Here is a 27,575-nt window from a genome sequence, read left to right as displayed (position 1 = left end):
CTTGCTTGGCTTACGGATTGGTTGCTCTATGTTTGTCTACGGCTACAGCTACGACAACCACTTTTCCGTTTCCGTTATAGTGGCGGCGCAGCTTTGGTTTTGATTTGATTTTCCCCTCGGAGCTCTGTCAGAAAACAAACTTGCGTATAATCGGGCATATTTACCACGGAACTCGATAATATGTTTGAAAACTGTATAGGCTTTCATTGATTTCTTTCTGTGCTTTCTAGATTATGATGTTAGAGCGCATAAATCGCCAGTCCAGTGAAAGGTATGGTTCGAGTTTCTCCTTTCATTGTATTGTAATTGTTTTTACACCCGCTGCAACCTAGTATAAATACCTCGTTTACGCAAAACGAAGCTTATAGGCGCCGGAAATAACACAGCGACAAGCTTTATTCCCGTCTCCAATTTACGATTCAATCCGTGTTTCAGGGAAACCACCGCAGTTCCTTTCTCGGTTCTGCGGAGAGACAACCGTTGTCCCACATCAACAAGAATCGTCGTCATGCCATCGCTAATAAGATAGTTGGCGTTTACGCCTGCTGCACCAATGCGACTACTTGGCATCACCGTGTGGGCTTTCGTCAGCATCACCTTTGTTGGAGTGCTCGCCTACTGCCTGCTACTGTGGAGCCAGTACTGGAGGTGGGCTTCACGGCACAGCTCCGGAGCGTTGGAGGTAGCCACCGTTCGCGGTCACTTGCCGGCGCCTGCAGCGGCGCTGGCTGTGCTCAATTCCAACGGATCGCTCGTTGGAGGCGTGCTTCAAATCCACAGGATGGCTCCTCTCCCAAAAGACAAGCTGCTCGCCAAGGTATAACGCGCCCTCTTTTAGCGAGTTGTGTTGTTTGTTTGTTTAAATAGCGAGCCCCAATGGGCGTCGTGTGTCCTCGCTGCACATGAGACATTTAAGGCCGGTTCAGTCACTTGCGTTTTAGTGCGTTTGACTGCGTTGCGGCGAGAACCGAAAGCGAGTCACCGGCACATCTGTGTTTCGTACGAAGCGTGGAATCCAATTCAAGGAATCATCTTGGCACGCGACATAAGCAGCAGGGATCTCCTGGTTTCCCGCTGCCGCAACGCAGTCAAACGCAGTCAAACGCAACTGTCTGAACCAGACTTTAGACAGTGCAGCACCACTGCTAGCCAGGGATATAGGACAATGTTGTAAGTGTGTGCTTGTCTGTCGTCCACGTGCTTCCCTCCTCTTTCCCTGTCTTTTTGTGCGCAATTTTAACCATGTTTACTCAACCGCATGGGCGTACCAACCCGTGTGTGTGTGTGTGTGTGGGGGGGGGGGGGGGGGGGGGGGGGCATGTTTTAGAAAGCGAGACCTCATTTTTCTTCGGATGACAGCAGTCGAGACGCTCTTCCCTACCGGGAGTCTAAAACACTAGATAGTTTTAGTGGATTGTTAGGACAACTCCGGTAACGATACCCGATACTCTGTCGACGCTTTTGCGCATGCACCGTGTCGTTATCGGGTATCTTAATTAGGGAACCGTTTTCGCACATACGATACGACACAATGGTCTCTCCGGTACGAACTGCGCATGTGCGAGACTTCTGCTGTAGCGCATGCGCAGTTCGTACCGGAGGGTGTGCGGATGTGCGAAAACGGTTTTTTAAACTCTCTCCTGACTCCACGATGGACTCCCGTTCCAGGTGGAAGCTTACCGGGTGCAGCTGGTGCGTCAGCTGCGTCGCGCCCAGTGGGATAGCAACAGGCCGGTCGGGGCCGGAGGTAGGGACCCCCAGGAGTACCGCTACAACGTCCGCTCCAGGGGCCCCAAGATGCGCAAGTTTGCGGCCCCGTCGGAGCTGCTCGACAGAGCTCGTCGGCTACGGCTACGGATGATCACCAGGTTGGCTTGCTCCTTTTCAAACGTTAGACAAAAAAAAAAAAAAAAAAAAAGAGAGGGGGAATTTTTTTTTTTTTTTTTTTTGTGAATGGCGGCGGAAGCCGAGGTACTACGTCACGCAGCTGCGGTGGCGCTGTCAACGGCACTGCGCATGCGCAGACGCTTCGCGTCACACGAATTCGGTTTGTGCGCACGCGCAGTGCCTACACCTAGTGTGGGCAAACACGGGGTTGTTTGTAAACAGCGTGTCGGTCTATACACGCAATCCTACTGCACACTGACCGTGACGTCATGTACGTGCCATGACATCGCGACCTGTGGTGTCATGTGGCGTTACAGTGTCACAGGACGTCAAGGTTTCGCGTGTCGCCTGGACGTCACGTTACGCCACAGCACGGTGTCAAAGTTAGCGGACAAATTCTACCGCTAAATTTAGCGGATAAATTTCACAGCCAGAACCCACACGAACCGCACGTGGGCCGAGATCCCCTGACAGATCTCGCCAATATCGGCTCTTGCCGAAAAAAAAAAAAAAAAAAGAAGGAAAAGAAAGCAACACCAACATTACTCGCACGTCTTCTTCGCCGCATAGCGCACTGAGATTGGTGTTGCCATGCTCAGAAACAATGCGCATTAAAAAAAAAAAAGTTTTTGTTGTGCTATATTTATGCGTTGCGCCAAGTAGTTCTTGCAAGATTTGCTTGTCAAAGAATAATAACAACAATAAAACTAGACTATTTGGCTTTTGAAAAGTGTATACGGCTTGATAAAATAACAAAGCTAATCCAAGATGCATCTAAAGTTCCTCGATGCACCTACAGATATATTGATTCAGCCGGACTTGTTTTACTACGGTTCTTAAGGCCGTAATGGTGGATTTTCTACGTCACTTATTGGAAGCCAGCGTGGTGCACTATAATTGGCCACGAGTCAGCGTTCGGCTGCGACTCGTGTCAGTGAAAACGCACGAGTCGCGCAGCCAAACTCGGGTTAGACCGTGTGTCTAATCTCACCTCGTTTTGGAGTAGCCGGCGCCATTTCAAGGCTGCCAAATTCTCCATAGCACCATTTATTTTCTTCTTCTTCTTCTTCAGCACTGTATGCTTCGTTTCACCTCTTCCGCCTGCATAAATTTTGCTTATATATATTTATGAACTTATATTGCCAAAGTGTTTCCGATGTTCTGTTTCTTTTTTCTTTTTTTTTGCACTTTCCCTCGTGTAACAGAGGCGGAGCGGAAGTTCGTCTGCTTCTTTTGTAGGGGTTGTGGGGACGTCAAACGCCGAGCTTCCTAGGAATGTCCTTGAGGGCAATGAACTTGAACCTTAAGTTCGGACGCAGCCGACGGTAGGAGCTGATATAGTACCAAATAGACAGCATAAAAAAAACAAAAAAAAAACACCATCATTGGTGTTCGTCATGTTTTTGTACGTCTTCTGTCATCCCTGAACCAATCATATATACACAGAAAAGGCCCAATGACTTGCGCTTTTAATGCTGCTTGATTGGTCCCATTACTTGCTCTCTCTGTTCCGTGAGGTATTGTCAAGGAAACATGTTCGCCTCGTAACCGGCAAGGAGGTAAAGAGTAGAGATCAACGTGTCCAGCTTGTACGCTGTAAAGATATGTCGGTCACGGCGGATTTACTAGAAAATTAACGGATTTGTGGAATTCCTGATCTTGTAGTCAGTCTAACGGAATGACGTAAGCTTACTGTGACAACAAACGCACGGTCAAAAGTGATCCACCGTGTCAAAACTTTTGGCTCAAGGTTGGACGTCTCGGCACATCACTTCTAGAGAAAATACGATAAATGAGTGATCAAGTTAACGGTGAAAAGAAAGGGATTGCAGCTGGCAAAAGATAAAATGCTTCACAGTAACGCACAAAAAAAAATGTTTTGTGTGTGTGTATGTCTGTGTGTGTGTGTGTGATCTACGTCCAATTGCGTACAAAACCTTCCTGGTCGTCTGTCTCTATTGGCATTGACGCGGGCTAGAGAAAATCAACGCAGAAAGAAACAGAAGTCCACAAGCGAAGGGCATATAGACGCTTTACACACTCGCCAGAATACAGCCGCCATTGCTGACCTTCTCTTGTTTTACCGAGATACCGAGGCACTGAAATTGGTGCGGACGAGTCTCCACAAAAGCCAATGCTGGGGAGGAGGACAGAATAAAATCTAAGGTGGCAATAAGCTAGCCTGCTATGGTAATAATGAAGTGAAGTAAACGTAATTAGGGGAAACAAAAACTGAAGGTCAGTTATGGCGGTGCCCATGCACAGCTGCTGCAAAGCGTCTATATATATGGGTCCGTCCGAAAGGAAACAGGAAACAATGGCATTACACTTTGTTTCTTTTCCTGTGCGCGCACTTTTTTGTCCCTTTCAGATTCGCTTCCCGTGTCTAACAAAATAAAACGTCAGCGTGCCTATCCAATTGAGACGGTTGCCCTCTCGTAATTCCTCCGGTAATACTCATCCTGAGTCAACGCCTGGGCTAGGAATCTCCGACCACCCGCCAACAATGGCGGGGTGTTCTAGACCGCGCGAAAAAACTCCAGGACAGGAGCAAAATATGCAATTGCAGGAATGCCCTGCCCATTTACTTACTTTCGTAACAGGGATTTATTGAGGATTCTCGCTCTGGGGGATATAAATATTTTTTTTTTTCTTAGACACCCCACTTCTTGAACTACTAAAAGCCCAGTTATTGACTTTTTTTTTTTTTTTTTTTCTGCCTACTGTCCAGTTCCAAACTCTCAAGTTGGGTGAAACTTCTGTTTCGCATGGCCACACCAGACAGACATAGCGAAAGGTTATGTGCGTGCAGAGTTCTTCCTGTGGCCACGTCTACGATACATCTATACTTCGTTCCACCTTCAGTCCGAGCGCAGTGGACGCTACGAGCTATCCCAGCCGATCCAGCGCCGGGAGAAAATCGCGTGACCTGGCGGTTGGGCATAAGGACACAGGGAGCTCAAGGTCACATGGAACTCTCTCTCAACGCTGGATTGGCTGGGATGGCTCCTAGCGTCCGCTGCGCTCGGAGTGAAGGTGAAACGGAGTATAGGAAGGATTTGCGCGACTGTGTGCTCGCTGAGCCGGCTCTTTCCCACTCCCAGGGACACGGAGCCTTTTAAGCGCATGGGCTACAGTCGCTACTTTCCGACTACGAACCTGTACGAGAGCTGCTACAACAGCTGTGCCCTTGTATCCAGCGCGGGCTCCCTCCTGGGCTCGCGGCTCGGCAATGAAATCGGCAAGTCATCGCCTCACCGGATTCCATTCTGTCGCGACTTTGTTGGGGTCTTAGGGTGCACAGTGTTCTGTTGCCCCGATGGTCTCCTCATTGCCAACCTACACCGTAAGTTTTGGGCGACAAATGAAAGTTTTTAGAGAAACGCTTTTGGTAGTCCCGTACCGCTGTGGAGTGGACGCACGCATTCTTCAAAGCATGCTGCGAACTGGAAGCGCAAGTTCCCGGTACCAGTATCGTTCTATGCTTTGTCTGGCCTTACAACCTACCCGTGGACACGAGTGAAGGTTGTTGGGGCTAGGGGCCATAGAGTTATTACAATAAACGCTAGAGGCTCAGCTGGCGCTAGTATGCTGTTGCATTTTGAAGCAGACAACAAGCAGTCAGAAATTGACTTCCGGTAATGCATTTTTATGGGAAAAAGCGAGTGCATTTTCTCTCTGCGCTCGATTATAAGAGCAAATATCACGAATAATTTGTGCGTACTAGGCACATTGTAACAGTTCTCAATAACTCAGACGAAATAATTGGTCAGTTACAGTATTTTTATTTGAAATTCGTGGTATGAAAAACGGTGTTAAAACCGCTTCGTAAGTGTATTTATGTGCACTGTCGGACACTGTTAGCGCGAACACGGCGTCGACGTTTTCCAACATGGGGGTATGCGTGCCAAACGAACGAAGGACATGTGGAAAACCAAGAGAGACGGCAAGAACTACGCAGTAACACTGGATAAGTAACTCCTTGTGCACGCAGACGATCAAAATAAATTGAAAGCCACGTAATATAGTCAGATTTGCAATAAATAAGTACTGCTTTATTCTTCCTGCTCATCGAATATGTGCGAAGATGCTTGTTCTGGGTTCAAATCATCACCCGCACGCTCCAAATCTTTGCAAATAGGGTGAGCTAGAGAGCATGTGACCGATAAAAACTGCCCGACATAGAAAATAATAAAAAAGACACCTTTCGTAGCTCACGTGCTTTATTTTTTGCGTTCGAATGTTTCTTTAACCGATCGTAAAGGCGCACGACGGAGTCATTTTCATCCAATGAGAGGACTGGCATATTAGCAATATATAAGCACCACCGAAATGCTAGCAAACCTTAAACACACTCTACATTTTTTTTTTTTTTTATCGTTAGTTTGCTTAGAATCGTCGCTCGTTTTCACATACCTTCCTTGAAACAGAGGTTTGGACCTGAAATAGAGCGAAGTTTAACATCGTTCAGTGGTAGATAAAAATGCCTTGACTAAAGCAATTACACTTTCACAATACCAATAAAAGTGCATACTATCCGGTACAACCGAGATGACAAACGTTATTCATCTTATTTTCCGGCAAAGAGACATAATTCATGCGCGTTTTCGCATAGGAATACACAGGGAGGCTGGAAATGTAGACTGCATGCTGTCTGCTTCAATTTGCAACCGGAAGTCCCGTAAACACTAGCGCCAGCTGAGCCTCTAGCGTTTACTGTAATAACACTATGCTAGGGCCAGCTTTGATTGGTGCTTACCATACAAACTTGTTAATTGGTCGATTAACCTACCGATTAATCGATTAATGCTTTAATCGCGATTAAGTTTTTTAACCGGTTAATCCGCAACATTTTGACGAACCAAAAGAAAGTAAAAAATAAACGCTTTTACCACGCAGACGTGGACGAGAACACTTGTATAAAGTGCAAACTTTAGGTGAAATTTTGGTCTAAAGTAAGCTGCAGGGGCGAGATTTCTAACTCCAAAGAAGTGCGGAAGGTTACACGTATTTCAATCAGGAGACAGCTTACACCAAGCCTGAAGGCAATGAGGTACTATGAAAAATCAAACTTTAGAGCCTGAGCGATACGTGTAGAGGCTTTAGCGTTGATGCACCCTTGCCTTTCAATGCGCTCGAGGCTAGTGTAACAACATGTAGCGCTGTTTCAGTGTTCATCAGCATGCCTTGTGCGTACATTCACCATGTTTTTATACAATGTCACACTCCACCCTCTGCATATTTTGCATTTTATGTTGCACACCAGTACACTCGGTGTCAGCTTGAGAGTTCAGGGGAAGCTCCTCCAACACCTTTCCACTTTAGCACAGCGAACACTGGAGAGGAGGTCGCCTCTCCAGCGTTTGCTCTGCTAAATTGTGAGCGGGCCTTAATGCTTCGAGTGAATTTTGAACCTTGGCATAACCTTTGCTATGTATTAGGCGTTAGACTCCGGTACCAGTCCTACTTTGGGTTTACCAAACTCAATATGCGTACACGCACAAAAAAACGACCTAAAGTCATTTGTTTTGTTTTCCAGTCTCATGGCTTTGCTTAAAATACACACCCTAGTCACCTAAATGAGACACCTAGCCAAAAGGAAGTGGTTTATTTATTTATTTAGGTAATTAACTCCTCAACCTATAATTGAATTTTGGAAACCCGCATCTATCACGTCATCGCGTTTCTTTTTTTTTTTTTTAATCTATAAATACTTAAACACGCGCACGAGCAAACGGCCGACCCGTCAAACAAATCTGACCACATTGAAATATGCGGAATTGGCCTCTGGAAATTTCAGAGTGCTAAGTGCGCACCGGTATGTATGGCTTAATGTTTGACTCGTCGGTTCTTTTATCGAGATTGCAACTCGCCATTAGCTCAGGACGATTTGCGCGTTTTGTTCTGTCTACATTTGCTGCAAACGTGAGTTTATAGTGTAGGCAGCTGCTCCCTTTGAACGGGAAGTAGTGCACCCAAAGTGCGTTCCACGCAAAGCTCGCGCAGGGAGAAACAAGTGATGTCAATATAGGATGTAAAAAAAAATACCGCACTGTATAGAATACCACACACGATTTAGTGCGTTGATGTACAGGTCTGGAAGGCGCCATCTGTTGGTTAAGAATCAAGCTAACGAAAGTTGTGGTTTCACGTGAAAACCACGCTCTCTCCGCCAAAATAATTACAAATCGCGCGTGCACATGTAAAATCGTAGCTGGACAAGCGCGCTCGCCACTTCACCGGAAAAAAAAAAAAAAAAAAAAAACACGGGCGCACAACGCACAAACATCGCGTGCGTATGAATGAGCGAGAGTGTATATACAGACGCGCGTTTGCTCATGGACTTATAGGCATGTGCGTATGCGTGCATGCATCGTCGAATGTGCGTGTACGCGTCGGTGCCTTTGTCTGTCTTCGAGTCTGCGTGCGTATGGAAGAGTGCGGAATGTATTTCTTCCATTAGTTTCGTTTACGAAAAAAAGCAACTACTCCATATCTCGGAGAAAACCGACGGTAAGTTATAATTTAGGCAGCAACGCGAGAAAGATCGCATCACTGCAGAACTACCGTGAGTTTATCGTTATTTGCACTTCCCCAGCTTTGCGACGTAAGCTGCAACGTAAGTTGCGACGTAAGATTGCCCAAACGGGCAATCATGTCGGCAAGACATCCAGATCACTTGACATTGTAAAGTAGACCGGCGGTGAACAGTTAAAAGTCCAGGACCCTGCAGTCCTGGATCAGCCATAACCGTTTACGCGGAAGATGCAGTCCTTGAGATCTTGCGTGCTTCGACCTTGAACGCAACCTTCAAGCTTTCGTCTTATTTTTCTGTCGCGCGTGATCAAATACCGCAAGGGATCAAATACCGCGCAGGGTCAGAGTGCCATCAGAGCCGAGTGCCATCAAGGTCCGTAGCGAGACACGTCGCGGTACTCTGAGCCGGAGGTCAAGGACCGCTGCTTCCAGAGACGGTTTCTATGCGTTTACGGGAATCGCATACAGGTATTTCTAAGGCAAAGTTTGACTACTGATGTGCCCCTGGCAACAGTAATTAAATTAGAGCGACCGAATAATTTCGTGGGGACGAACGTCTCTGAGCGGAACACTTCCAAGCGTCGAAATAAATTAACGTTTACACGATTCTAGTCAGTTAGTTCTGCGAGGAGTAAAGTTAACATTTAAAAGCTTATTACGTAGTTCGGGTCTTACTTTTATTGTCTTTTTGCAAAATGTTTCAGACGCCGAATTTTATGCTTTAACCTTTTTTTGCATAGTGGCCACTACGGTGGACATGGTTAATTAAATTTTTTCAAATAAAGTGCCAGGCCGCATCCACTTCAATGGACATATGCATTTTCGATTGCTACTCTTGGATGACACCACCATTACACTGGTGTTGACATATTCAGCATCCAAGATGGCATCTTCCACAAATTCCAGGTAAGGCACGTGCATCCTCGCAAAAACGTCGTAAACTGTTGCAAAAAATTATTACTCCTCTGTTAGACGTTTTTATGCCTTCGCGGAAATCTTGAGGTTTCACATGTATAAATATGAGTGTCCAATAAGTCTTCATTGTTCAGTAAGTGATCTATTTGTGGCTTATCCACTCTGGTGGACACCATGAACAGGAGCATTGCGGGCCATATACTGTACACAAATTGTTTTTTGGTCAGCAGCGTTGTAAATATACTGGAGTGGTCCAATTTTCTGTTGTAGTGAATAAGGCGCCATGATTCTACATATTGCAAGAAAGAAAAATACTATGTTTTGTTCTTTCTTGTTTTACGGGCAAACGATCTGCTGCCAAATCGCCCTGGAGGGGAGAAGACATTGATGCTTTATTGCATTATATTCCACTATCTGACTCAGAAATCTATGTCCTACTTAAAGATGGTTTGCCGTTAGGAAGTGAGGATGATCTTTTAGACAGCGAGCATGATGACATCGATTATGCCATAGAGGATGATCAAGGCAGGTGTGAAGAGAGCTCGGAAGATGCCAGCCAAAGGGATGACAGTGATGGAGGATCACGACACGGAAACCCAAGCTCCGCCAACAAGAAAAAGACGTCGAGTTTAAAAAGAAAAACCCAAGTTATTGTCATGGGACGAAAGGGATCTTGAGCCCCCAGTGCATGCTGTATACTTTAGTTGACGTTCTGGAATTAATAAACCACATTCCTGAAAGCTAAGAAAAATCCTGGGTTAAACTCAGTACTAGTGGTTGCAAAAACGCAAAATTTTATGATTTGCGTGGACGTTCTTGAAGTGTGCAACAATAGATTAATTAAAACAAAAGCTGGGAATGAACAGCAAGACCAAAGAAATCGATGATGCAATGAATTAAATCGTATCATCACGGAATACCAAAAGCGCTGACGGCAAGGCGAACATGCGCCGGAATGCCTTGCTCGTTCTCCAGTTTAGTCGACACGACATGTCGCCTGTGAAGCCATTTCAATGCGTTAACTATATTGTGCTACATTAGAGAGTTATAAAATAGGGGGTCCCAAAACTTTGGGTCCCTCAAGCTGTTTGGGTGACCCAAAGCGTAGGAGCCGGCCCCTATTCTAAAATTCCCTATTGACAAGACTAGTGAGACTATCACCGTGCCGCACCTACCTTTGACAGGTTGGAGCATGGGGAAGCTACGCTATCCCTGACAACACGCAGAATAGTTGACGCCGAGTATAGTTAGAGTTTCCGGACGAATCTCTAGCAGGGCGTCTCTCGCACTCTCCGGCAGATGCTCACCAGGCCGTGCTGCGCTTCAACGACGCCCCGACGCAGGGCTTCGAGCAGGACGTGGGCAGCCGCACGACGGTGCGCCTGCTCAACTCGCAGCTGCTGTCCCGGCCAGAGTTCGACTTCTTCAACTCGCCGATGTTTCGGAACCTTACCCTCATCGCCTGGGACCCTTCCCGCCAGGGACAGTCGTTGGAACAGGTGAACAATCTACAGGACTATAGGTCACGTCAATGAGCGTCACGCAGGTATAACTTTATGAAGGTCGCAGGAGATCTCGCGTCCTGACCACAGTTCATCCCAGGTGACTTCAACCCTGGACAGTTCATGCCGGTCATTTTATACCAAAAGACATAGTAGTCCAGTATGTTTTATCTAAAGAAAACTTTTATCGTAAGGACGCTTTGGGTCGGAAGGGGTCGAGGAGGCTTCGTGCTTTCCATGCGATCCCCACTTTTTATTCAAATTACTTTTTACTTCGAAAGTGGGTCCAACGGGTCATGCAGATTTCTAGTCTGACAGATTGCTTCATAGAGTCGATAATAAATACGAAGGTGAACGAAAAGAAAGTAGCTCTTTCAAGCTGCTCTATTGATCGCTGTTATAGGTCGTCCCAGGGCAATGTCCTATGGTTTCTTTCAGGACTGGAACTTGCCCTCACATTGAACTTTCCAGAGAAAAATGTAGAAGTGTTGACCATAGAGCTCCTGTGCCTTCCCAAGAAAAGAGACCTACACAAGACTTACCCCGATCTGCTATAGACATATTTGGCTATTGCGTGTCACTTCCAGTCTCTGCAAATATCTGATTACAGCCTTGCAGGGAACGAGTTGAGGTTGTTTGATTGACAAAACCTGAATACTTTAAGATTTGTCGTTTTCAATAAAGCAGTTTCACCCATATCAAAAAGGGGAAACTTTTGGTAAATCTAAAATTATAAAAAAAGAAAAAAGTGGCAGCCAATTCGATCACTGCACCTCGCAATTCCAGCCCGCCGCTCGCCCTTACAAAAATTATCAATGAGTTTCAATTGCATTTCTAATTTTTTTGTAAGGGCGCCCTCTCGCGGACGAATGAAGAACCAGAGAAGCGTGGACGACGGCGGCGGCGCAGAAACGGTGGAAGGGACTGTCCGCCTTAAAGGCCCATTCCCACTCTTGCGACCGAGTGCGACCCAGTACGACCGAGAGAGACCAGACCGGTTTTTAAGCCTCTTGCGATCTCTTAGGACCAGCTCCGCTGTAGCGCATCCGGCCCTAATAACCGGTCTGGTCTCTTTCGGTCGTACTCGGTCGCAAGCGTGTGAACGGCGCTTAATGCGTGAAGCCCTTTTAACGGAAAACGTGAGCGCGTTTAAATAGAAATTTGTGTGCCCCGCCTTGCAACAGCGTTGCACGAAGGACCGGGATGTCTAATTTCATTAGGGGACTTTCCATATATCGCATACGCTGCGGATTTCTGGTCTTCTGCATGGCCGCCCCGCCAGCTCAATCTGTGCTCAACGTGACGGCAAACGCTCCAGCTAATAACGTAGAGCTCTAGACTACGGTCGAAAAGTCTATTATTTGCCATAAGTAGGAAAAAAATCGGCAAGCAACGGTATGTCGAGCAATACACATCGGGGTTGGGTTCGCGTTTTAAGGCCATCACAAGGAACATGACCATTTTTTTTTAAGCACTTTCAAAAGACAGAATACCCGTACTTGCTTTTAGGTAATTACAACGCAAATAAAGAAATGCTCGAAACATTTTAAGCGCGTCCTACCCAACCGTTCAAGACGAGAGCTTAGAACGGGCAGTTTTGGCGAAATGGGCCGCAACGTCGCAAGTTGCACGGTACAAACAATGTACGGTATATTGAAATATTCATTTTGATAGAGCAATAAATAAAACCCCTAAACACGCCGATTATCTTAATAGGCAGTTTTAGCATAGCGTTACCGTTGGCTACCGTAAGCACGGCAACGCTCCGGCGGGCGCTGAAAACTGTGCTTCAAAGGCGCAGCGCAAACTTCCGGTTGTAATGCTACACCGCACGCTAGCCTGCGGTAACAAGCTTCCTATCAATAACCATAGAGCAGTTTGATCACGCGTTGCAATACACTAAAACCGATACGGTGTGCAGCTAGTTGTGAGCCTGTGAAACGAAGACATCAATAATGTGAACGCTGCTCTTCCGAAGCTTGACAGTCACCGGGCGCGGCTCACTTTTTAGAGCACGAATGGCCAGGCAAATCTCAAACGCGATATCTTCCTCACCCTCAAAAATATTCTGCTACGAACAGTGACGTGGCCAGTGCCTAAAACGCGCTTGCCCACCACAAAGCTTCGCGAGTCGAGGTTTCTGCAACTTTCAAATATCAGCATGCTCGTTTTCCTGACGCCCCAGGGCCTTGAGGGTATGTAAATAAATAAATAAATAAACATCTCCGTTACGTGTAATATGATCCTGTCCAAACCGCTTCGCATTTGTAGACAAATAAATAATTCGTAGCGCGCTGACCAGCGTCAGCGAGCAGGCGCACGGGAAAGCCTGGAGAATCTATCCCCGTCTCTTCCGCCATCTTGGAACTATACCGCCCCGCCACCTATAGGGCGTTGGAGTGAGTTTGCTTCGAAAAAACAGTCCGAGTTGTTACCGTGTATCACGGAGGTTAGAACAACGATTCTTTTTTTATACGTGACAAGCTGCTTCTTACGCAAGCCTAAAAGCCTAACGGTGTTGTTGAATGAGAACAAGCGAGTACAATTGACGTTCGATCTCGGCAAGTTGGCACACCTGCACGCTCGCACCAGACGCGGGGAAGCCAAAAGACTAACTCTATGCGAGCCTGTTCAAATATTGTGCTGAAGTTCGAGGATATCTGTGTTACCAGTGCCATATGTATACGTTCAATGTAAAAAAAAAAAAAAAAAAAAAAAAGAGAATAAACTAAGCGAATAAAATGTACAAGATTCAGCGAATAGATTATTTTGCAATCCCGCCTTATACCCTGGTTACATGGCCACCTTTAAATGCAGTTAAGTGTGAGTCAGACTTAACTGCGGTTTAAGATGTCCGTCGCATGTCTGGTGTAACTATAGAGTATTATTACTCGAAAAGTCAAACTGTTCCATTATGTCACTCGTCGGAGGTTCTTCTATTTCGGCGACGGTAAGAGGCGGTCTTTGTACACGTCTGTAAGGTGATGCGTGTTCACTGGCAGCTGATTAAGAAATGCATCACGTGACTAACTAGGTTCGCGCGTCTTGCCTTGTGATTTCTTTTTTTTTTTCGGCGTTCTTCTCGGGAAATGGTCCAATCTCGTTGGCTACGGAATGATATTACGATGATCAAAATTGGCAACGTCCTGCCAAATTTCTTAAAAAGATGGTGAACCGAAATCTGGATTCCACAAAACACGGCGGCAAAAGCGTGCAACGGGATGCTACAAACACCAAAACACCACTCATACAGCGATATCTCAAATAAATGACCGTGTTTTTTTTTTTTTTTCTTTTTTAAGGAGGCGCATTTGACGGATGTGTTTACGTCTTGTTTCTCCGAGAAGGAAAGGGAACGGTCTCGCGTTTTCTCCGTCTCGCCGCCTTGAGGGGGCGAAGCGACGAGAGGAGGAAACGAGATATCTTGACGTCACGCGCCTCGTCGGTCTCGTTCAATCTCGACCTTTTTTTTTCTCCCCCAAAAAATACGGCCGTCGATTTGAGATATCGCCTTACGAGTAGTGTTGTAGGGATTGCAGAGTCCCGCCTACAGCTCCTGCATTGTTTTCTGAAATCCAAATTTCGGTTCACTATCCCTGTAAGGTATCAACAAGCATTGCGTAAATCAAATTTTCTTATTTTTTACGTCACCGGTTGCACTATCTCTCCACGGGGCGCGGTGCCGCCGGGGCTGAGATGCGCTCCGATAGCAAACCGAAACTTAAAAACCCGTCGATTTGTGCGGTTTTTGAGAAATCCATACAATGCTTCGCGTGCCTTCTATCGTTCTGCAATTTGTTGATTTAGTGTTTTTTCGGTGATGCTGAGCAATTTTCTAATTTAAACCATGCCCTTAAAGGGATACTTCAACGAAATTTGAAATATATCCGTCGTGTTCAAACAAAGGTTGAATATGAGCCACAATATCCGTAAATGACAATCACACGTTTGTATTTGGAGCCTGCTGTATTTTTTGTTATAAACGGCCCACTCTAGCAAGCGCTCGGAGAAGGCCCAGCTTAGAGCACGTGACATCCGACGCAATCGTGACGTAGGTCGTCTCGGGACGAGCGATGCTACGGCGAGGCTGACGTCGAGGGGATGGCCTAGTCGTTCCAGCCAGCGAAGCGGTTGCTTTTGTACGAATTTTGAGTGACAGGTTAATCTTTTATAATCTTGTAGGGGGACAATAGCTACTTCTGAAACACACAAAAGGGATTCTCGGAAGATGGGAGTTCCTCCTTCCCCTCTTCTCTCGTCGTGGCCGGAGGCGAGACACTCACCGTCACTAGCTGTAAAGGTTCCCAGACGGGCATTACAAACGAGGCGTTAGCAACATCCACCAGGTGCTCTTTGCTAATCGTTTAATTCGTTTTAAAATTCCCTTTCGTGGCTTTTTTAAATGGTATGTTCGATGTGATGCTGCTCTTTTGAACACATATAGACCAAAAAATGAGCGCCGAAATTTTCTAGCTTGGACGTGTTGCATGTTGCACCCTAACCTCGAAAACACCAGTCTTCCGTTGGAAAGCTCAAGAAAACTAATTCTAAAGCTAAATAAACGATATTTCAATGTGCACCTGGTGGATGCATGCGGAGCCTATTTGGGAGGTAATCTAGCAACGTTGTGGAATCTGCTACGTAGTCGTGACGTAGCAGATTCCTTCGGAGCAGCGCCGCTCTTTGGCATTTCAACATATGTAGGCTCCCTACTCTCCCCCTAGAAGATTAGCCCGTCCCTCAAAACTCGAACAAAAGTTGCTTTCCCCACCCCGTTCAGCCCTAAGCTGACAGTGTTGTGGAAGCTACGTGCTCCTTGGGCCAGCCACATGCTCGTCACCCCACGGGTACTTCGAACGGCTCGGTTGTAACGCGCTGACGCTATTGACTCCACCACAACGCTGACAACGCCACCAAGGGCAAAGCTCATAACCACGCCCGCCTTGCTACTGTGATACTCTGTATTGCTACTCCACGAACGCGGGGAATCTTTTCTTTCTGTTTTTGTTTGCGCCGGATATCCCATGACGCATCGCTTCTCTTCGAGCGCTTGCTCGAGTGCACCGTTTGGAACGAAAAATGTAGCCAGTCGTTCAAAATACAAACGTGCGATTATCATTTACGGTTATTATCCGTCATGCTTGACTCCTTTCCGAACGAAATCTGAATATTTCATTTTTTGTTTCCGTACCCCTTTAAACACAATATTAAAAATTTAATTACGCAAAAATAATGACAACTTAATTATTCCGGACTTAATAATTTTCCTAAATGGGCTCTTGGCTCAGGACCAAACGCCACAAGCCTTTTTTCGTTGCGATGAGTAGTTTTCGCAGGAGCGATTTGGCCTGCGTTTTCTGAAACACCCTGTATATGTACGCTATATAAAAATATATATATATATAATGTATTATATATATATATATATATATATACATACAGCACTACGGCCTTGTTATCTATGGCGGTGTTGGCCCGCAGACGTGGTGGTGCAGGAAGCGAGGGAAAAGAGAACAAGCATGTGCTTCGGAGGAAACTGGGAGGGGCTAAGTAGTATGGTCAAGGGCTCGAGTGTACGACCGAAAGAGACGCGAACGACGCGTTCTACTACTGCCTCTAGAGCGCTAGCTTTGGCAGTGTTCTCTTAAAAACAGGGTGAAAAAAAAAAACCGTGAGATTTTTGAACAAATCAAATAAATCAGATTTGGATACATTTGATTTCAGTCACCATAGCCCGAAAAAAGTAGTACTTTATCACTAGATATGTATTTTATCACTAGATGTATCCGTCCCGTCACTGAAAAGAATATGGAATAAAACTTTTCCGTAAACATAAAGTACAATTTCTTGTTTTCGTTTCTTTTACGCTTTGATTTTTTTTTTTTTTTTTTTTTTTTGTGGGGTTATTATGTAATTGACGAACGAACTAGGAAGAAATCTTAACGCTCTGATTTGCTAGCACCGCTTTATGCTCGTGTTCAGCCTGCCATAAATTTTTCTTCTTGATGATTGTTTGAACTGAATACGAAACACTGCAGGCATACCAAAAGTGTAAAAAAAAAAAAAATACACAGACGAAAAAAAGAGTAAAAATTTGGGATTTATTTTGCTGGAAAGATTTGATTTAAATCGGTATAGAAAAACCGGTGTGAATCAAATCACGATTTAAATCATGATTTAAATCGTGATCTAAATAATCTTGATTTTTATTCTCCACCCTGGTTAAAAGTGACACTGCGCCCGACGATATTCGCACCGTCGAGGCACGAAGTACGTTGCCACTTTCGTCTCTGAAATGTCACTGCGAAGCTGGGTGTAGAATAAAAATTAAGGTTAGTTAAATCGCGATTTAAATCACATCGGCTTTGAAGATTTTCGGCGAAAAATAATTAAAACTTCTCTTTATATTTACTGTTTGTGCGCAATAGGATGCTTTCTATGGACATTTGTTTTTCATATAACTTAAAAAAGTAATCGAGCAAGGAAGACTTATATCAAGCTGAACACAAGTAAACAGCGCTGCTCAATCGGAGCATTAAAGTTTCCTCCTACCTTCCACTTTTTTTCTGTCAGTTTCGGGATCTCCTATTGCAAGCAAATTCGGACGCTAAAGAAACGAAAACAAGAAAAAGTATCGTCATATTGCAAGTGAATCAGAAGGCGGAAAAGAAAGATATTACAGTTTTCCTCATTGACTATGAAACGAAGCTGCCTTTCTTCTAGTGTGGCAGAGTTTGCATCAATTGGAAGTTGTTAAGTCAACTCTAAGATTTACTCTTATTCTTGTGCGCAGTTTCTATCGGTCAAACGAATTGATCAATTAATCTGCCATGCTTGAAACGTGTCTACTGGTAAAGAATCCTTATTTCCTAGATACAGCGATTTAAATCATATATTAATCAGATTTAAATCAAACAAATTCAGTTTGTTTGATTTCTTTTCTAAAAACAAATCATGATTTATTTCTTCCCTCTTGCCGCGAAGCGGTACACAATGCATTCTGAATGCGGAAAAGGGGAGAATATTTTGTTTTTCTGTCAACGTTTATTCCCACCCGCAGCCGCAACAGAATGGTGTTTTATCGCATGTGATTGATTGACTGATATATTTTATGTTGACACAGGTGTCAAGGCGGTTTTAACACTACATGATTGATTGATTGATTGACATATTTTAGTTTGACACACGTGTGTCAAACTAATTGATTGACAGATGTTATTTTACACAGGTGTCAAAGCATGTAACGCTACGTGATTGATTGATTGATTGATATATTTTAGTTTGACGCAGGTATAACGATAGCATTTCACTAAACAATGAGCGAGGCAAGTTAACATTATTAAAATGGAATCGGTTAGTTTTTTTCCGCGTTGTTGAAAGGAGACACAGTAATTAGGACTCCAATTTGTGGCGTCTTTTGGTGTCGTGAACTCAAGCAAGGATTGTGCGCTTAAGTATGCGTCACGGTATGCGTGCTGGTGCACCGCTCGCCGTTTTGTAACAACAACAACAACAAAGCGTTTTTGTGGCGCGTTTTTTTAGATGATTTTTCAACACTGGTTTACTAGAGCCTCCTGGCTCGACTGCGTGCTTCAGGGGTTGGGTTACATTTTTTTTTTTTTTCTGGAATCTTGTTTTAAGTATTTCAGACAAAACCCAGACGAAACCTGCAATCCAGGTTTTCAAAACTTCAAATGTCCTCCGGAATCCTGAAACCTTCTTAGCTGTAACTATACCAAACAGCGGATGCATGATTACACTGCAAGGAATAACAACGTAAACATGTAAACAAAACAAAACAAAAAAATAAATAAATAAACCGCGGTGTTTTATGCGAAGATTGCGAGCGGCCTACTGCAACGCGCTCCGCAACGCGAAACACACATCGCCTTGTGTGAACAGGTCTCCGAAAACTGTCAATTGAAAGGGAAGTAACAAGAGCTCGACCTTGCGCCACGTGCTGCCTTCACGTGTGTGTGGATACGTGCAAAGAATATGGTCACGCGATCGCTCGGGACAAACCGCTAATAGGTTTGGCAAGCACGCAGCTGCCACTCGACTTTCCACCTGTGTGTGAGCCACACACAAAAAGGGCCGGTTTCATAAAAACGCCACCAACTGCTGCAGTTTCATTGGGAAGCTTCGGCAGATCGCGTTCTGTCAATCCCACCTAGAAGACAGGGCCTGCGCCGGACGTCATGGCAGTACCGTGCGCGTGAAGAGCTCGCGCAGTCACTCCTCGATGGCTGCTTCAAAGAGTGCGCAGGGAGCATTATCGGGCATTCGAAAACGAGTTCGTAAACCCCTTAGCGTAAAAAAAAAAAGATAAAAAAATACAAAAAAAGTTACAGACGGAATTAGTTAGGAGAAATTCTCCATTCTAAAAGTCCCCCCAAAAAATATGTAAGGGCTCAAACGAGCTCCAGAGGTGATGTCTAACAAAAGCTTCGACATTGAAGTCATCTCATGCGGGACAACGGAGCCGCAAGCGAGGTGTCTATTGCTTTCGAGCTCGGCAGTTCTCAGGCTCTCTGGTCCGGTCGTTGAACTCACGTCACAGGTCTGTGATTTTGTTCGTACTATTTGTAAGCATATCGACATCGCTTGCAGTCACTGACAACTTAAGAAATGCAGGGCGGGGCTCTTCACGCTTCTTCTTTCGTGATTGGTTCTTCGCCGTTCTTATCGTCAACTGTCGCAATTTCATTGGCTGCGGCGGAGCCCTTTTCCTTTTCCTTTTCCTTTTCCGTCTAACCTCCACCCAGCGCGTAACGTGCGTAGCCTCGACTCGGCGACTCGGCGCGCAGCGGGAATAGTTCTTCCGGTTCTAACACTTCCGGTATGCGGGAGCAGGCCTAGCCGGCTGGCAAGATGCTGAAGTGGTGCGCGTTAAATGGGGTTTGAAGCCCTTGACAGCGAAGTGAGTTGTAATAAGGTGGGTTAATGCGTCGATGTATCATGTCCGCGCATATTTGGTCATCGGGCTGCCACTGCGCAGTCGTTGACTGCAGCAGCAATTTCCGAGAACGGAAGACAGCGCGCGACAAATTGTGCACCGAACACAAGTCGCAAAGCGAATGCGGCTGTAACGTAAACACTTTGCATCGCTTCCCCGCTGATATCAGCGGAGAAGCGATGCAATATCAGCACATAAAAAAAAGCAAATAGGCAGTATAGAAACGGACATCTACAAGTGCAGTAATAGGCCTCGACAAGTCAAATGTAGAACGAATTTTGCAGCTTGTGGTGCAAATGTAAGACCCTGGGTGTAATGATTGTTATTGGCTACTCAAGTTTTCTTTTTCATTCCGTTCATTTCTACGAGGACGTGCACTATCATTTTGTGTGTTGCTCGGTAGCGACGCCCGTTAAAATACGTTAATGGAAACACTACGAAAAGAGGGCGCAAAATCGTCGTCGCCCGCCCCCCCTTTCACCCCCACCTCCTGAATAGTTCCGACGCATCTGGGCGTCATACGAAGTAGAGATGTCCCGGTAACTAGCCGGTAACTAGCGATCGTACCTCGGCGGTGCACCATAACAATAAACCGTTCGGCCCGCGTCGCCAACTCCCATTATGAGTATTTCTACGATTAAACGATGATACTTCTATGCCCAGGGTCGCCCTCGCTCGCGCATAGAAACACCTCCGTTAGTCGTTCGCCAGAAGGCTGTCATTCTTCACAAACAACAACACGCGAAGAGTGAACACTGGTAAACGTGCTCAGGAAACGTGAACATGCCTCCGATTTCGATTACCGGCGACGCTGGCGACGAACCTCTCGGCGCTGTTGGCGCAACAACGGGCGCCATGAAGGCGAATAAATAATAATAATAATGACTTTATTTGTTTACGCCAGAACACAAGAATAATTCACACTTTCAATAACAAACAAAATAAGAACTCACTAAAGGAAAAACAATGAAGATACGATGCACGGGGTCAATGGGAACAACGCGGGAGCTAGGAACAACGCTGCTCTCCGCATACCAAAATGGGCGCACAACAACCGTACGCCAGACGGCGCGGCTGTCGCTGCAACACGCAAGATGGCGACGACTACGCGGAAAAGGTGTATACTATAACTTGGGACTGCCCTGTCAGTGGCAATACATGGGTTGCACCTGACGTCATCACGCCGTACCAATGGTCATTGCTACCGGTTCTTAGCGGAAGGTTCCCGCAATCAGCAGCAAGGTCTTCATCATGGCCGCCGACGCGACGCCAACGTAAACCATGCATAGTATATATCTTGTACTCGCCGTTTACTTTTCGGGAATCACCTTGCTCTCGGGGACATTTGAGAGCGAGCGAGTGACTTATGAGGTTCACTAATGCCGCCATACTGTTCAGATTTCATACAAGAGACACGGAGTTTCTTCGCAAACACGATGACAGATTTCTCCGCGGACACGCCTCGAGTATATATTCGAAGCATGTTTGGTTCATGCACACGTATGCTTTAAAAATCTCTGCGGACAGTTCTTGTATGAGCGATGCGATCGTCGTACAAAGAACAAACACGCGTCAGACAGTGCCTGCAGAATTTCTTTTGTAAGATGTACTATGACCGAGTCCCACTAGAGTGACGAACAGAAACAACCGACACCGACAAGCCTCATGTCCGTGTGGTGCGCACGCGACGGTATAGACCGACACGCTGTTTAAAAACAAGCCCGCGTTTGCCCACACCATGTGTGGGCACTGCGCATGCGCAGAAACCGAATTCGAGTGAACTGAAGCGTCTGCGCATGCGCAGTGCCGTCGACAGCGCCACCGCAGCTGCGTGACGTCAGGGACGCGTGTTGGTCTATACCCTGGCGAGCTTGCCAAGGGTACGTTGAACGCTGAAGCCTTCAGAAAGTTGAAACCGTCGAGAAATTTGAAGCCAGTACGTTGTAGCATGCCAAAGATACTTTCGGGTATACGTCCTCTGCTCGTGCAAAATTGTCGATGTCGGTTGTTCATACGTTTGCCGCTTCGGTGGGACTCGGGAATTAGCTGTGTGACCCCCGCTTGAGGTTCTGGGGAGTACTATTTTTTTTTTTTTTTTTTTTGACGTATACGGAAGGCGTGGACGTCGCTTCTTGACGGCGAGTATGTATACCGCTCCTTGGGTGCCAGTGGGTGAAGAAGCCCGACTTCGACCTGTTCCCGGGCTACTGGCTGCGCCGTGAGGTGCTCCCTGAGGAGCCCTTCTACCTGCTGCACCCGGACTCCGTCTGGGAGGCCTGGCACTTCCTCGACAGGGAGAACCCGGGACCCGTGGTGCGGAACCCACCCTCCAGCGGCTTTCTCGGTGGGTGGCTATAAACGCGGAGTTCGAACCCCGCGCCCCGCCTGTTTTCGGTGTAGACGGCCGTGTGGGGCGCGTTAAAGACTCCGGGTTATCCGGGTTAGATGCACTGGCTAATTTGAACTTTTGCAGCCAGTCTCACCAAAATTATGAAGGGCAGATCGACCTTTGGTAATTTTGGACAGTCGGAGCATCCGGTGTTGATCTCGACATCATATGTTTGTGTACCTCGCGTACAGAATTTCAGGTGGACCGGAGGTAGCGGGAGTGCGTGTTTGAGGGTGAGGTGGAGAGGGAGCACGGTTCGATGGTCGTCCAGATCGGAACAGGCAGAGGTGGGGATCGAACCCATGATTCGTGTACCTCTCAGGAAGCTTTGCGAGTTCAGTCTCCTTCAGGAAACGCGGCAACGAATCACGGTGAACACTGAAAGGATCCACGCATATGACGAAACTTAACACGATTAGGTCTGAAAAAACAAAATATATGCAATGTGCGTGGAGAAAATGAGCACATTTTACTTCCTCGTTATCTTTGTGCTCATCACATTTTCAGATCTAATCAAAATATGAGCTTCGTCATTCGCTGGGGTCTTTCTATTTGTTGTTCCCCGTGATTCGTTGTCTCGTATTGTGCAGAAAGCGAAATCAAGGACGTTTTTATAGGATGCGAGTTCAGTGTATTTTTTTTTTCTTTAGAAGAGAAGCGAGGGGCTTGTTTTGAGCACGTCTGGTGAACACCGCGCTCAAATATGGCACTTGGTGTATACCTCCTATACAGTAAATGAACTAACCTGGATATGAGTGTATAACGTATAACAGTGTAATGTGCCGTGTACGTTTAACGTGCCTTGAACAGGCCTGCTGCTTCTGCTGGGCCTGTGTCGTCGGCTGGACGCGTACGAGCTTGTGCCGTCCATGCGTCTCACCAAGCGCTGCCACTACTACGAGGTGCACGAGGACCTCGGATGCACCCTGGGGGACTGGCACCCGCTGGCCGCCGAGAAGTTGCTCGCGTTGCACATGGCCGTCCCGGAAGTCCTGGACCAGGTGTTCGCTCAGGGACGTCTTCCTCTTGGCGGAGGCTCCTCTGCGGCCCCGTGAGCGGCAAGGACTTCGATGGTGCGCCTCCAGACTGACCAGTGTGCAGAGGGCTCTTCCCGCTCTCCCATCCACTAGGGGGATATTTGGGGCCGCGTGTGTTAGCGCAGCGCAGCTTGGAGCTCGTGGGGCGAATGCTCGCGCTGTCGTTCCCATGGATCCTGGGCTTAATCCCCACCCTTGCCCTCTTCGATCTGGATGAGCATCGCCGTGTATCGCTAACGCGTGACGCGCGTTAAACAGCCCAGGTTATCAGTAATGCTTTACTGGCAATAATCCTCATACTACAGCGGATGTACCAGACGCCCGTTGGGGTTTTGACTAACTTTCTGTTCCATGCAGCCATTTTTTGCTGCATGGCATTTTATTTTTTCTGCACATGCGGCAGCCTCTTACTTGCAGAGAGACGTCACGAGAACTATCTTACCTGCTGTGAACTAAAGTTATTGCGGCATCACGCATGCGCTGAAAAAGCTTGGTGATATCAATCAATTACAACGCTTGAAAGGAAGTCATCGGTTGTTCGGCCGGTTTGGTGAGACATTTCGGTAATCGGAACAAGTCAGCCGCAGTGAGAGGCATTGAAATGCGCCGTCACCCTCTCTCGACCATGTCTTGGTTAGCGATTTAAGATCATTCTGATTCTGTCTTGCTGCAAACCACGTGGGCAGAGGCTCAAACGAATGTTGTTGCTCCCAAAGAAATATGTCCAGAAAGAATATACTTTAAATGGGTATCAAATACTCCCGAAACGTGATTAGTGACGCAGCTGACTGCCATGTATAGTGTTACGAGGCTGGCCGGGAATGACACGCAGGTTATGCTGAGGGGGTACTTACCTAGTAATAACTGCGTAGTGAATATCTCGAACTATAGCCACGGACAATGAGAATGGTTCCTCGGTTAAATCTGCTATTATATATCTGTTGTAGCTGTACCCGAGTTTGACCAGTTTAAGTGTGAGACATCCCCCTTTCCGTCTCTTTTACCTTCAACTTCTGCAATCTTCCTATTATCTATTCATTTTTTACCACGCTGGCGGGTAGTTTTGCGTTATGAATAACTTACATTAGCTCGCTTACACTGCCCTTTTGTTAATTTGTTTTTCTAACATGACCTTTTTTAGTTAGACCGACGAAGATGATATGCTTCTGGCCGCACCACGGACTGTTGACAAATCACAAATTTCACAACTTTTGCCGCAAAGCATAGAATCTCCCGAACTAGAGATTGCCGTGCAACTTACAGTGAGTCCCACTACACCTGTATGGTAGATAAACTGCTGCATACGTAGCGATGCGCCGTTTGCAAATGAAAAAAAAACAAAACAAAAAAAAACAGACACAATAAATCGCAATTGAGTGCCATTTGTTGTTACGGCGAAGCAACAGCCTTGCTGCTTAGACCTCGTTTTGTACGCCACAGAGTATGAATATCACGTACATCATTATATTTTATCTTATTCCTCGGTGATGTTTGTTCCACGTGACCGAACGAAGATTGTGCGGCCTTTTCCTCAATTATATGCAGATGAAGACGACGGAACAGAGGCCTGATTGGGGAGGTCATCTTGTCGTTCTGCATTGCAGCCTTCGTTTGCTCTTCCTTTGCACGTAATTGACGGACGTCGGACGTCTTTTCACTCGCTTAACCTTGGGTGGAGCGATGAACCGAGCACGAACACAATTACGGCCCCGAACCCTACACACTCCTTCCAGCATGTATTATCGTGTTCGTTGGCAACCAAGTTCTGTAGCGTAGCGACAGAGTCCTGAATGCTGGACTTGTCCCAATTTTCATTTTTATTTCAAGCATCGTTACTTCGTAATTACGAAAAACCCCGAGACTAGCGTCAAAAAGAAGGACCCCTCTCCTCCTTTTTTTTTGTTTTATGTTGTTTTTACCCTAATCTCAGAGTTTTCTGTAATTCTGTTAAATTTACACAACATCGTTTGCACACCCACTCTATCTCTTTGTTATATATGGCGGCTAATATTGTGTCTTTTTTCATTTACCTGCTACCTCGTAACGTGCTTTACGCATACAGCTATGTCTCGGTAATAGAGACTTTTTAGCAAACCGTTACCCTGATCCTCGTACTGCACTACCGGAGCCTTTAAAGCGTGCTTTTAAGCGCGCGCCTTGCGGTCAAGGTATCACCCTGAAAGGCTTCGGTAGTGCGGTACGCGGAACACGGTTACCGTTGGCTAACACTCCCTAATATGGACACCTCTGTTTCCCAAAAGAATCGCTCCTAATGTGAGTCGTCTGTAATAACGATTCAAGTTAAAGAGTGAAAATAATTAACAACAAAAGTGGCCACAAAAGCCTTGATGCCGTAATTCCTGGCCGCTTCCGCTTCACGCCTGACATGGTCTTACCTCCTTCTATAGTATATGGGTAAGTGTCCTTACTTTCATGCAAAACTGGTACATTTGACCTATGAATGTTCTTCAGGTTTGTCATTCGTGGGCGCGACACACATGGGGACAGAAGGGCAAGTAACCAACTTGACCGGAAATTCCCGAAAGATCGAACCGATTATTTGGTGCTCAGGTCTTACTTACATGTGTGTCTCAGAAGAGACAACCAACCACAGACAGTAGTAAAACTCTGGGCGTATACCCCGTAACCTAAAAGCAATGTTTGTGTTGCGTTTGTGTGGGTTATTTCTAAAAATTCTGTGTCTGTTATACGGGACAAAAATGTGCGTGTTAATCAGTTTCGTCCCAAACTTGCTGTCCATGGACCGGACTGTGGATTTCTATATTAACCAGTCAGATTGTATAAAAACGGACCTATCCCCCAAATGTTGTCTATATAGTGGGGTGTCCGTACTAACGAGATATGTTTCACAAAAACATCTCATAAAAGCGTCCTTCAGCATATTCTTTTTTTACGGCAATATCTGTCCTCGACCTTAGATTTTTCCTGATTTCCGCGCCACCTACAACGAACCATGCGTTTTGCTTTAAGCCAGGGTCACAGAGGCATCGAGGCGACCAGTCTACTCATGAGCAATGACTTTACTTGGAAAAAGATGGCAGCGCCCTATCCGCGGGGCGCATCTCGATGGCGCACAGTTCACAGCACCGTCCTTGGAGACACACACATCACACGCGCCGCGTGGGCAGTTTGGGGGTCCCGGGGCCTCTGAGTCGCGGGCACCCTCAGGCCCGGCCCCGTGTTCTCGCGGGATCTGAACCCCGGGCCAGCCGGGCGGGTGGCCGAAGGCGACCCGCACCCTCGTCGTCAGTCTTTGGTTCGCCTCTCCCTGAGGCAGTGCAAGAGAACTCAGAGCAGCCGAAGGGCCACCACCGCCACTAGCAGCGCCCAGGAGCACGCGCTGACAGTCCGTGCCGCGTCGTTGGAGGAGTCCTCGGGCACTGGTCGGGTCACGGGACCAGTCTCCCCTGCTACCGGTGCGGCGTCTACCTGGAGTCCTTGCGGGTGCGATGGAAGTCTCGCGGCCAAGGGCGCCTCTGTGCGGTCGAGCACGTGCGCTGTTGCGCTCTCGGGATTGCGTCGAGAAGAGGCCCGTTGCGCCGCCATCGCGCTCGACATGGCCTTGCAGTCGAACCACCAGACGGAGGTGGCACGTGGGTAGGGGGGGTTGCCCTGGTCCACCTGCGTATAGGCCGGTTGAGTGGTCAGATGAATTGCGTCAAGTTGTGACAATCCCTAAGAAGAGGCATCGCGAAGCGAGTACGCAGTTATCTAAATCATGCATACGCTATACTGCCTACGTCTTAAGTCTAGTCGGCAGCTATATATGGCTTGCATTAGTGAACGTCATAAAAGTGGCCATTGTGGTTGGCAACGTGCGCGATCAAAAGCGTCACTGTGATCGGCCTTCCACGATTGACCGAATGCTGACTATGACGTCAGCAAAAGATTTCTCTTGGACGGAAATAAGAGGAATGAAAGAACTTCAATGTTGGCGGTGTTGGCAGCGTTGATTTCAGAGCGCAATGATTTCAAGCTTCCACTATGCTAACTAGAAACACCATCGAACTTGACGTTCACAAGGTAATGACGTCACAAGAGGGAACCATAAGCGTGCGCCACCAAAACATCTCGCCGCTAATAGTTTGTTTCGTTTCCCCTGCGAGCAAAGCCTAATCTACAAGCAGGTGAATGCTGCCCTAATGCTCGCACTGCGCGAACGCGTATGCTCGGCAGGGACTCTAAAAGCACTACCTCTTTTAGCTTCTGCTGGCACCTCATCATCTGGTAGCCAGCCAATACCACGTAGAAGACAAGGCCGGCGCATGACGTCATTGCTAGTGGTTCCCAGATCCGCCCCAAGCAGCAAACAGGCTGAAGCTCAGCAAGAG

The 27,575-nt window shown here is 46.7% G+C and overlaps 2 protein-coding genes across 3 annotated transcripts in view; one reads left to right on the top strand and one right to left on the bottom strand.

The window, feature by feature from the left end:
• Positions 1 to 533: 533 nt before the first annotated feature.
• LOC8051456 (beta-galactoside alpha-2,6-sialyltransferase 2) lies at positions 534 to 25,877 on the top strand. The gene is made up of 6 exons (XM_029969102.4): positions 534 to 817; positions 1,669 to 1,868; positions 4,992 to 5,128; positions 10,639 to 10,838; positions 21,967 to 22,141; positions 22,997 to 25,877. Exons 1-6 carry the CDS (start codon positions 554 to 556, stop codon positions 23,239 to 23,241), a joined length of 1,221 nt encoding a protein of 406 aa, XP_029824962.2. The 5' UTR covers positions 534 to 553; the 3' UTR covers positions 23,242 to 25,877.
• A 369-nt stretch (positions 25,878 to 26,246) lies between these two features.
• The window catches only part of LOC8051455 (stromelysin-3), a 40,336-nt gene continuing 39,007 nt past the window's right edge, over positions 26,247 to 27,575 (bottom strand). For both annotated transcript variants that reach the window (XM_029969086.4, XM_029969094.4), the window contains one exon: positions 26,247 to 26,865. In XM_029969086.4, coding sequence (XP_029824946.2) covers positions 26,533 to 26,865 — 333 coding nt within the window. In that variant the 3' untranslated portion in view covers positions 26,247 to 26,532. The remainder of the gene's footprint in view (positions 26,866 to 27,575) is intronic.

The sequence above is a fragment of the Ixodes scapularis genome, unplaced genomic scaffold, assembly GCF_016920785.2.
Source record: "Ixodes scapularis isolate PalLabHiFi unplaced genomic scaffold, ASM1692078v2 PGA_scaffold5__190_contigs__length_132052651, whole genome shotgun sequence".
Lineage (NCBI taxonomy): Eukaryota > Metazoa > Arthropoda > Arachnida > Ixodida > Ixodidae > Ixodes > Ixodes scapularis.
This window is presented reverse-complemented; position numbering and strand designations above follow the sequence as displayed.

Excerpts from the sequence above, each read along its gene's own strand:
- LOC8051456 (XM_029969102.4), top strand. The coding sequence starts at position 554 with ATGCGACTACTTGGCATCACCGTGTGGGCTTTCGTCAGCATCACCTTT. Across the intron at positions 818-1,668 it reads AAGACAAGCTGCTCGCCAAG|GTGGAAGCTTACCGGGTGCA; the intron begins GTATAACGCGCC and ends CTCCCGTTCCAG. Across the intron at positions 22,142-22,996 it reads ACCCTCCAGCGGCTTTCTCG|GCCTGCTGCTTCTGCTGGGC; the intron begins GTGGGTGGCTAT and ends TGCCTTGAACAG.